The sequence below is a fragment of the Mus musculus genome, chromosome 10 (genome assembly GCF_000001635.26).
Source record: "Mus musculus strain C57BL/6J chromosome 10, GRCm38.p6 C57BL/6J".
In the NCBI taxonomy this organism is placed as follows: domain Eukaryota; kingdom Metazoa; phylum Chordata; class Mammalia; order Rodentia; family Muridae; genus Mus; species Mus musculus.
In genome coordinates this window covers 40,472,547-40,484,201 of record NC_000076.6, presented here as the reverse complement: position 1 = coordinate 40,484,201, position 11,655 = coordinate 40,472,547, and the positions used below count along the sequence as shown (strand labels likewise).

At 44.0% G+C, this 11,655-nt stretch overlaps 1 protein-coding gene across 6 annotated transcripts in view; it reads right to left on the bottom strand.

Moving 5' to 3' along the window:
• Nucleotides 1-383: 383 nt before the first annotated feature.
• The window catches only part of Cdk19 (cyclin-dependent kinase 19), a 134,532-nt gene continuing 123,260 nt past the window's right edge, over nucleotides 384-11,655 (bottom strand). For all 6 annotated transcript variants that reach the window (XM_030245390.1, NM_001168304.1, NM_198164.3 and 3 more), the window contains 5 exons: nucleotides 8,561-8,633; nucleotides 7,948-8,045; nucleotides 7,235-7,313; nucleotides 6,234-6,500; nucleotides 384-4,527 (listed from right to left, as the gene is read on the bottom strand). In XM_030245390.1, coding sequence (XP_030101250.1) covers nucleotides 4,399-4,527; nucleotides 6,234-6,500; nucleotides 7,235-7,313; nucleotides 7,948-8,045; nucleotides 8,561-8,633 — 646 coding nt within the window. In that variant the 3' untranslated portion in view covers nucleotides 384-4,398. The remainder of the gene's footprint in view (nucleotides 4,528-6,233; nucleotides 6,501-7,234; nucleotides 7,314-7,947; nucleotides 8,046-8,560; nucleotides 8,634-11,655) is intronic.

Below are 11,655 nucleotides of genomic sequence, written 5' to 3'. Positions count from 1 at the left end.
CTGAGTTGCTCTTGAGTATTTTGTCATAGAAACAGAAACACCTAAGACAGACCTCTGTACTGCAGCATTTTACATATGCACTGTTCTGTCTACGCACATGCACACATATGAGCATATTACTTTTTTAAATTAAAAATTATGTGTCAGGCCGGACGTGGTGGCACACACCTTTAATCCCAGCACTTGGGAGGCAGAGGTCAGCGAATTTCTGAGTTTGAGGCCAGACTGGTCTACAGAGTGAGTTCCAGGACAGCCAGGGCTACACAGAGAAACCCTGTCTCGAAAAACCAAAAACCAAACCAAACCAAAAAAAAACCCCAAAAAACCCCAAAAAACCCCAAAAATCCATTATGTGTCTGTTCCTAAAATAACCCACGCAGAAACCAAGTCAATTAATTTTTATTTCAACCAAGAATATAAAATAAATGTGATGTAACTTATCGCAGCTGGAAGAGTCACTTTGAGAAGGGTGGCTGGATAAATCCAGAGCAAAAGCACCCAGTTCTGAAGAGACCACGCGCCCTGCATCCCCAGAGTGGGCTGAGGGTAGCAGGCTTGGCATACACACATCACAGCAGAGCAAGGAGAGCCATGGCAATATCTAATCATACAGAGGGGGTGCGTGCAGAAAATGACCAAAAAGATAGACAGGTACACTTCACAAATAGGAATTATCAGGAATACAAACTAGTTTAGAAAGGACATACTGTATAACATATATAAAAAGTACTTTCAGTTGTTATTAAAAAGGACATCTCAGTCCTGGCTTTGTATATAATGCTTTTAGTGTCTACCCAGACAAAGCTTTTAAAAAAAATTAAATAGTATTAATTTACTCACTATGTAGGTGGTAACAGTGCATTAGGTATTTCCCATGTAACACATTAGCATCACTCCCTATAGAAAACAGCCTGGAAGGGTAAGTACCCCCGGGTACCATACACTTCTGAAATCCCGAGCCTTTGGGGCTGTGATGTTTTTTAACTATTCTTGATGATTATGGGGACCTAAACTGCTACACTCTTTAGAAAATTATTACTTGTACTCGACTCCTCCGAGCCTCCATTAAGCCCAATGGCCATTCGTTGTCTTTCTCAGTCACCTAGGGAACAATGCATAGTTGCTGCTACATCTTAACTCAGAAGCAAAGCAAGCTTCAAGCCCTACTCTCCCATTCCTTTTAGCAGAGCAGAGCATCATCTTAGAGGCAAGAGAACGAGGAATGAAGCGGCGAGCAAGTGTGAACAAGAGGCCATTCCTTCCCATCATGAAGCTCCGTTACAGAGTGCAAAATGTCAGAGCTCCAAGTCCTAAGGTTTCAAAAGCACAGAATAAATAGACTTGTCTCTTGATCTCTGCAGCTCAAATCACGGTTTACTCCATCAAAAGGATTGCTTCCGCCTCTATCGCATCACTCACTCACGATGGACTGCTTCAGCCTCCATCACCCACTCACATTACGCTACTTTGAGCTACTCTGTCCCCAGAGGCCCGAATCCTTCTCCCAAACACCTTGCCACAAAGCTACATCTAAAAGTGACTTAATACAAAGACCAGAAACCTTTCAACTCAATTCGTCAATCCTCCCTAGACTCTGAAGCTCTCCTAGGTCAGAGGAGGCCTCCCCGTGTCCGTAGAGAACAAAATAGTATCTACTGAATGTTCAAAGAGAAATAACCATCACTCGAGGCTCAAAGAGGTAAGCTCCACCCTTAAGAAGCTTCACAGGCCCCATTAGAGGACCCACCCCATAGACTATGGCCTTCATGTATACGAAAGGCTTCGCTTCCTTCACAGAGAAAGGAAATAATGAACAGAAATTATTTCTGAGAGTACTGGGCACATTACCAACCCTGAGGCAAGAAGAGAAAATCAAAGGGCCAGAATCAGTGCAGTGATGTGGCACCCAGCTGTACAGAGAGTGGAGTTTTCTGGCTATGTCCTGGAAAACACTATATTGGAAGCAAATGACAAAGTGCCCTGTTTGAGTCAGTTTTACCAGAACAGTCCTGTGAATGTGTAAGTGCATACTGCCAGAAGTGTGTATCCAGTTTGTGTACAAAGAACTGTTTTAATATATATACACATACATACACAGACTAGGGGCTAATGTCTTTTATTAAATTGAGCTCATTCGAGGGCAAGAACAGAGCTTCTATTTTCATTGTAATTCTCTACAACCACTTAGTAGAATATGCTCTGTCCACAAGGGCCACCCAACTGCTGCTGAAGGCTGCTGTGAACATTTCAAATATGCATAGATGCCTTTTGTGACAGCTAATCACTGGCTTTCTCCTCAAGTGCTCAGACACAGACCTGCTTCCCCATAACACTGTTTACCATAAAAGTCGGAAGCATACTTATCCAAGTGGGTTGAGAAGTAAACAAAGGACCTTCATCTCACAGGGCATTTATAAGTCAGTCACAGGGCGCGCACAGCCCACAGGAGCTTATGATCACTGGACTGGCTGCAATAAGGAAATGTCTCCCACTCTTTATGTTTTCTTCCCAGCAGAGCACTGAGCCTGTGAGAAGGGAGCAGTGGCCCTGGACAAAGAGGCTCCAGGGCACAGGACAGAACTTTATATTGATAGTGACATTATGCACAAGGCTGATTCTTATTTTAAAAAAATATAAGGGATTAAAAAAAAAAGTCTAAGGAGACAGTCAGAGATTCCTCCCAGTGAAGCATGTCACATGTCAATGACTTCATTTTCGGCCCTGGTATGCATGCCACCATACAGCCTTTATTACTGTTTATAAGCATCCTTATGCTGAAATCAGTGTGGTCCTGGCTGGCTACAGTATCACATCAATAGTGCAAAATGTATACTGGCTTCTAAAAATCTTATTTTACTTGTATATGGACCCCAGAGTATCATAACCAGGTAGATAGGTTCACAAGAATAGTTTTTTAAAAATGCATATAGTTTGCATATACAATTGGCTATTTTTTTCTAGCTCAAGAAACATTGCAAACAAGGCTGGTGCTGCTAGGAGCATCAGAACACAGGTGTTCTGCCCCTGCACTACACTGGGAGCTCTAAGCCTTTACATTTCCTCTTGATTCTGGAGGTGGGGGTTCCTCAAAAGTAGCTAAAATAGAACTCCCCTCTAATTCGTAGATCATGGAAATGCAAATATTCACCTCATCTACTTTACACTATCTGCCCATAGTTCTTAGGCACAATTATTAAGGTTTTTGTCCTAGGGGCAAAAGAAAGCATTCAGTGCAATACAAAAGATTCTTGACAGCGTTAAGTCTCAGTAACAGCAAAATTATGCATACATAATACACACTTCAAACATGAATGAAACCTAAAATTTTAACATGCTTTAAAAATAGTCACTTTATGCTTAATGTACACACAAATGGAAAACCCTGCAGATGAATGAACAAGCTTCTATTTGAGTATCCTTGATTATGGAAGAAAGTTACTCATGCTGACCAGATGTGAAGAGACTGAAGAGCCAGCAGCCCCTTGAGAGAAGCGTCTGAAGACACACATGGGAAAAGCTTTTCCTTCACGTGGAAGAAGCGTGCTTTGATCAGCGTGACTCCTTGTGAGGTCCTAGTGCAGGAAACAGGCTCTTCAGACTTCCCAGGTGAGTCCCAAAGGACTGGATTCCGTCAAAGCTCTTGAAACCTCTTTTAAAGTAGACTTAGCTACATGAAGTTAAAATTATAATTTTAATTACTGAATATTATTCAGAATATGATGATTCTGGGAACTGAGTTCCCCATGAATGATTATATAAAAATCACCAAGTACTTCAGTTTTTCATAGCATAAGCAGGTAGCTGCAAAGACCTACACTGTTTTTGGTTGTGGGCACCGTCTGTCCCACACTGTCTTTCACCTTCCCTGAAAGAGATAAATAAAAACATAATAGTAAAGTACTTTGGGACAGTAACAGTTTCTTTTGAAGACTTCCAAGAGCAGAGCAGTTAGTCTGTGGAGACTGTGGAGTGCTTTAAAAGGTGCATTTCACTGGTGTTGCTAAATCAGTTCATGAAGTATAAAACTATACACCACTGGAACCCTGTGCCTACAACATTGAAACTCTAAGAAAAGATAAATTATAATGATTGCTACAGCGTGAGAAAGGTGCACCAGAAATTCCCTCAGAGACTGCTGAAGGATGCAGAAGTGCTGGGTAGATCAGAGGCTTCATCAGGAAAGTCACAGAGGAAATCATGCGGGGGAAGAGGGCGGGGACACTTCACAAGAATCCTCTTTTAGTCAATGAAGAAGAGAGCTTAGTCCTTCAAAACACTTAGCATGCAAAGGTTTCCTCTCAAGGGTCTGCACTTTGCATGGTGTCAGTCTTCATTCTGGGGGTCTTTGTAACACAAATACCACCCTGCTGGAGTCCAAGGCCAAGCAGAGGGAGTGGGTCAGTACCGGTGGGTCTGGTGAGATGAGTGGTACTGGGTACTCTGTTGAGATGAAGAGTAGCCTAGCGTACTCTGGGACTGAGAGGACCCCTGTACGCTGCTTTGGTAATTCAGGCGAGAACTGGAATGCTGGAAAAAAAACGTAAAAGGGAGTTAGTGACTGTAGTGAGGGGTCAAGGTACCAGTTACAGTACAACAGAGACTTTAGCTACTTTCATCATGAGGCTCCTGCTATGTTCTGTTTATCTGAAACTGTAGCCTGTGAGACCGTGACTACCCTGGTTGGCACTGACTTTGGCTAGGTAATGGGGAAGGGAGCTACACTAGTGAAGAAAGGCAGGAAGGAAATTTCAGAGATGTAATTTAACCTTTTACATGACTAATACCTGACAACAAAACAATTTGGTAAATAAAAAAAAAAATGCAATCAGTAAGATATAACCACATCCTGCAACTTCTCACTTTCAATAGTAAGTGGTGACTAGAAAACCAATCCTTCAGCCAGAGTCAGAAGCCAGGGACACTGGGGCCCTACCAACAAGCAAGCAGGTAAGGCTGACAGGACACACTAGTAGTAAGGGCCTAATGCTTCAGGTAATAGATCAGGTGTGAACAGCTTTTAGCTAAGACCCTGTGCTAAAACAACTTTTAAAATGACATTTTCTTTTTCAACAGGAAGAAAAATCTGCACTCGCACCCCCACCCTGTGTGTGTGTGTGTTCTGTTCTGTTTGGAAGCCAGGGTCTTTTTTGTTTGTTTGTTTTTGTTTTGCAAGACAGGGTTTCTCTGTGTAGCCCTAGCTGTCCTGGAACTCACTTTGTAGACCAGGCTGTCCTCAAACTCAGAAATCTGCCTGCCTCTGCCTCCCAAGTGCTGGGATCAGAGGCATGTGCCACCGTGCCCAGCGGGAAGCCAGGGTCTTTGTACCCCATGTTGGCCTAGAACTCACTCCGTGGGCCATGCTGGCTCAGCAATCCCTCTGCCTCAGCCTCTCAGTGCTGAGGTCCCAGGTGTGAGACACCATGCTCCTCTTTCTGAAGTGTACACCACAGCTTATACTCAAACAGCCCCAACCCCACACAGGGAAACTACTACACAAGGCAGAGTCCTCACACAACAGTTCAGTGTGCTGCTGAATAAACAAGGCAAAAGTAACCCAGGCTTGAATACAAGAAAACAAGAGTGTTTATGATAAAACAAACCTAAAGGCATTTTATTCCTGGTAAACCCTAGAATCGGAAGCTGTGTGGTACAGATGTAATTCCCTTGTCTAGTGTCATCACAACTTTAGTATGGCTTACAATCGCCTTTACCGCTCCCCATGTCTATGTGTCTACTGACAATTTCCTCCTCCTGAGAGCAAATCTTCTCAAGTGTTCTTGATTATGTTCAAGTAAGACACTTTGCTTATGTCATGTCTTTCTTACCCAATGTGGCCAATATGGGTAACATTTCTGTAAGGAGCCTCAGGCCTCCCTCCTTTCTCTCCTTGGGGTTATGATAAACAAGTCATGATACAAAATATCTCACAAGTATATGAAATATGACTAGAGATCATCCTTTCATTTAATGCTAGAAATACAACATCTAATTTTTTTACCCGAGAGAGTTTCTCTGTATAGCCCTGGCTGTCCTCGAACTCAGAAATTCACCTGCCTCTGTCTCCCAAGAGCTGGGGTTAAAGGTGTGTGCCACCATGCCCGGCTCGCAACATCTAATTTTTATAGAAGACTCTGGAGCTAAGAACTATTCAATTCTAAAAGAATTTGTTAAAAGTCAATTTCCCATTTCATAAAATATATTCGCATCAAAAAGGAGAAAATTCTGGGGTGAACCTGATAATCCGACGGCATAACGGGCCCGCCTGAGTTTGCACCGGAAGGCCCAATCCGGGGCTTCTTGTTTGGAGGCACCTGATTCAGCCCGGGGTCCTGGCTGTGCTGCAGCCCCGCTCCAGCGCCCCCGCCTCCCGCAGTGGCTCCCCCAGCAGTTCCATTGGTTTGGGCACTGCTCTGCTGTGGTGGAGGAGCCTGTGGGGGGGCTGCTGTCTGCTGTGCGGGGGCTGCAGGTTGCTGATGTGGGTTCTGCTGCTGTGGCTGGTTCTTTTAAGGAGAAGAAAGATTGAAAATTTTACTGTGACGCCAAACGGGAAGTTCCTTTCAATGCTCGATATGCACATGTGATTGGTGACACACCTGGGGTACACAGCCTGGTTGCACAGGTATGACCAGGGATACACACCTGGGGTACACAGCCTGGTTGCACATGTGTGACCAGGGATATACACCTGGGGTACACAGCCTGGTTGCACAGGTGTGATTGGTGACACACCTGGGGTACACAGCCTGGTTGCACACGTGTGACTGGAATGACCGAGACGGGTAAACACCAAAACACAGCATTCCCAAAGCATAACACAGCAATCCCGGGACAATAATACTCCCTGGAGTTCACTGAAACTGTGCAACATCTTCAAATTAAACAGTTATCGGGAGTTGGAGGGTGGGAGGGGTGCTGTAAGGCACACAGGGCAATATCTCACCCTCCTAAAGCAACCAAAAGCCCTTCCAGTCAGGACTCTGGAAAGGAATGATGGGGAGTGGCTAAGATTCTCTTAACATAAAGGACTGGGGGACAGTGGAGTGGGAGGGAGAAGTACAGCAGGGTGGGGCTGGCACTGCCTTAACAAAATGAGGAACAACTGGCACTAGAATGGGCGACTAAAACAAAACAGGAAGCTCAGTTTAAACCTCAATACATGCTTCAAGTGTACACCCAGTTATCTTTCTGCCGCTCTTGCTTCCTGAAAGCCAGTGTTGCATGAAGAAGCTTGTACCTTGTCACCTTTCTCTTCTGGTTCATCTTCATTAAGGAATTCTCTTTTGGGGTACGGAATCTGGCAGCCAGCGAACACACTAAAACCATTTAAAGAAGTTCATATCAGTACCTGAAGTCTGTAATTCCATCATCTTACTTTAAAAGTTTCCTTTTTCTTTCTTAACTTACATCCTCTTCCTTACTGTGGCTGGTGTTTGCTGGACACTTTCCAACCATTATATTAAGCAATAAGGAAGGAGCAAGGCACCCTTTGCCTTTCCTGCTGACTGCCACTTTCAATGTCAAGATAGGACTGCTGCTAGCGAGCTGTGTGAGACACAGAACTCTGTCCACACTGCTTCCTCAGCACCAATCTAAACTGTTTGTATCTGCTTCAACATGAAAATTCATTTCTCCTGCAGAAAAACAAGTGCATTTCTAATATACAGAGCCTGAGTGCACGCCTGGCGAGGTGAGAAGGGAGAGGGTTGCAGGTGTCACCAGCTCCATCCCTTTGGTCAATCTCTGATCCTGCTGCCTGGCATCTGAGTCACACCTGCTCTGTCTGACTTTCATCTATGAATCTGGCATGGCCTCTCTGAGGAGGCTTTCTCTGCAGGCAGTTGTCATGAGCAAAGCAGGACGAGTCAGGCAAATGCTCCCCTGCCTCTCAGCAGCATCCAGCACCTTTGACTTGGGGCAAAGACCATGGAGGGGGAAATGAATACGTACTCTAATGTTGGCAGGGGGTCTTCCTGGAAGTAAGGGTCCTGCAGAGCCTGCTCTGAGGTGATTCTCTTGGTTGGATCCATGGTGAGGAGTTTCTGAAGCTATAACAACAAATAAAAAATGTGACAACATTTGAAAAGGATGCTGACACACCAACTACCTGACATTTGTGTAAATGTCTAACATGATTATCAACACATATATCTTACACATATGTGCACACATGTGTGCATGTGCATGTGTTTATACAGTCTGCTCTTCTGTGGGTTCCAGGGATTGTGGATTGTCAAGGCTTGTCAGCATGTGCCCTGACCACTGAGCCACCTAGCCAGCTCTCACATCACCTTGTACTGTACACCTAGCACTATACTGATTGTCCTGAAATTACCAATTAGGCCCCTTAAAATTCTTTTCTGACATAAATCATTTAATAAATTAAGACTAGTAGTCAAGGAAGATTCCTCAACAGATTAAAATTTAATTTCTCATGTATCCAGCCATTCATCCATCCATTCATTCATACATTCATTCCTTCTTTCCTTTCAAAAGGAAGGCGGGATGGGACAATTCCAGAGCGAGCAGGCTTGTGAGGTCTGGATCTGGGAGAAGCACCTACCAGGAGGAACACTTTGCTGTCAGGCTTGACCTTGTGCTTCTCCATGTATTTTATGAGGCTGCTGTTGGCGTACCTGCAGGACACAAGCACATGGCAAGGACCACATGTGATTCACATCCCAAAAGGAAAGCTCTTCAGGCAAGTGTCTTTAGGGTCTATGTGCAGACACTCACTCACCGTTACTCACTGCTGACACTGGTGAGCAGGCGGGGCTGTATAAACTACAGCCCAGGGTTTCAGTGCTGGAGACCCTTTAGATATGGTTATGTACCACCATCAGCTCTGCTCTGATGCAAGTCACATCTAAGAGATGGCTTGCTCTTTTCTCCTTTTGTGGTGCCAGAGATCATGAGTAGCTCATGCATGTTAGACAAGTACGATACAGCTAGACATCATCTCCCTACCCTTTTCCCTGTTTGAGACAGGTCTCACTAAGCTGTTCACACTGGCTGGCCTTGAACCACCCTCCCATCTTAGCCTCCTGAGCAGCTAGGGTCACAGGTCTTTGTCATCAGGCCCAGCGTAAGAGACACATAAGTATCAGGACACAGGAGAATATTCTTACTAACATTTTTGGAATAGGAAAACAAATAAAAAAGACCCCTACCAATCCCCAACCTATAAACAACCAAATCTCTACCCACTGAAGAAACAGAACAGCTAAGTACATCAATTGTTAATATTATTTAAAATTTAAATGGTTTCAAAATATAAAAATATAACCCATTGTTAGTGTGTGATAATTTCCCTTTCCAGCCCTTTATAATTTATATTTGAAGCAGAATTGGTGCCTCTTAAGAGTATTTAAATAGGGTAGGAGGTGAGGGGTGGCACCCAGCACTCAGGAGACAGAGGCAGGTAGATCTCTGAGTTCTAGGAATTAGAGTTATAGATGGTTTCGAGCCACCATGTGGATGCTGGCAACCTAACTGGGGTCCTCTGCAAAAGCAGCTTGTAACTGCTGAGCCACCTCTCTAACCGTGTTTAGTTTTTAAGACAGGATTTTGCTGTAGTGCCCATTTCAGCATCTTAGGTGTGTGGGACAACAGCACCCAGTTAGTTCAGTTACACGTGTAACAAGCTCCCAGGAGCAATCATTCTCACAGAGGAAGAGAAATACAGGTGTCCGGTCTTCTGTACCCTGGACAGTACTTAGGTGTGTATCAGAGAATGTATGGACAAGGCAGATACTGGGTTTGGTAATGGGAAGAAGTCAGGACAGTTTACAGAGAAATCAAGTTTCTCTATCAGTCTTAGGTCTTCTCTGTCCAGTCAACTGTCTTCCTGAGTTAACGCAGGATGCTAAGTTGTCACTATCATATAAAAAGCCCAAATTTGTTGTTCTGCTGGATTCAATTGTACAACCACAACCTGTGTGAACACTAAACTGTACTGATTATCTTTAAATTATCCTGTTCTAGGATCTGAAAAGTTTCCAAGGTGACATAAACTTGCTAAGTATTTATCAAATTGTGTTTCCTTGAACATTTAGGTTTTGAAAGTAAAGGTAATGATCTCTTTCGTATACATTCTTCCTCTTTTCTGGCTTGTTGAGGATTAAACCTGAACACTGTCCAGTAAGCCGCATGGCTCCCTCAGCCTTGCCCTGCTTTCTAGTGAGCTCCCTGGAATTGACACATTAACAATTATGAAACACCTACTGTCTTCTTAGCAATTTATGTGCAAAGTATTCTGGGAGTTCTTTTTCTCTGATATGGTAAAGCAAGTTAATATTCTTTTACTTTTGTAATACTAATTTATGTGAAATAGTAATCTGTAGAGCTGTTTTTTTCAGTATATTTGCTTTAGTGATTTCTTTGTTGTTTCTTTTGTTTTTGTTTTGACAAAGGATCTCATTTTGTAGCCCTGGCTGGCCTGGATCTACACTCTGTAGGCCAGGCTAGCCTAGTCTTCTTTAAAGTATGTGCCACTCTGCTCAGACTGTCCTTCTCTGTTTGCAGGGCCTCACTCTGTGGAAGGCTGAATTGGGACTCGATCTCTCATCCTCCCAAGTGCTCAGGCCTCCCCATGAGCTGTTAATGCATGGTCCACTTCAATAACCTTTCTGTGCTCTATCAGACCCACTGCAGAAGTCAGTGGACAACCATCAGACCTGCTGGGCCTGTCTTCCACCATTTGTTACAGGGGAAAGGGTGGGCACTGGCCCACGCTCTTTTCTTTTTTGCTTTGCTGGGGACTAAAACCAGAACCTTGTATATGCTAGGTTAGCACTCCATTAAGCTATAGTACATTAGCTATGCATTACATTAGAAGCAGTTAATTTTAAACTAATAAGCATACAGTATGTGCTAAGCCACAGGGATATGTGTAATGCTGTATGGACGGTTCATACAGCAGCAGCACAGGATGCAGAGGTACAAAGGGAGTGACGTAGCCCAGACTTGGAGGGTCAGAGAGCTGAGGCCTAAGGAGTAAATACAAAGAGTGCGCAACAATCAGTATGATGGCAGGGGTGAGAGAAAACTAGGAAAACATGCATGTAAAATTCCAGAGGTCAGAAAAAGCCGAAGGTATGTGAGATGCTTAAAATCTCTAATGTCTGGGCTATAGACCATGAAACAGGGAGAGGTCAAGAAGGAATCTGGTGATACAGGAGCCAAGGTTTGGCAACGGTCATGAAATGGAAAGCAATGAGAACTTATGACAAAAGTGGTGTGTTCACTTTGCTGTACTTATTTGCTGTGTCAGGAGTTTTGCTTATATAGCCATGGCTAGCCTGGTACTCACTACATCATAGCCTAGGCTGGCCACCATGCCTAATTTCTTCAAGTTTGCTTTCGTCAACACTGCAACACAGGAAGAGCTGGAAGGAAGAACAGGGACAAAGGCACAAGGAAAAGGCCACTGCAGGGCTGTAAGGAAAGCCTACTGGTGTTCTGATCGGACTTGGCAAGGGTGATATGTAGAAACTGGGTCAAAGCATTTCTAGAAGAAAGAACTGAGTAGATCTGCTACTTGGGTCAGCAAAGGAAGAAATGACAAGAGTGAGACAGCAAGGTCTGCGTCATGTCTCGGGCTTCAACAATCATGGAACCATTTCCTAGAACATGAATACAGAGCACAAAGGCTCAAGA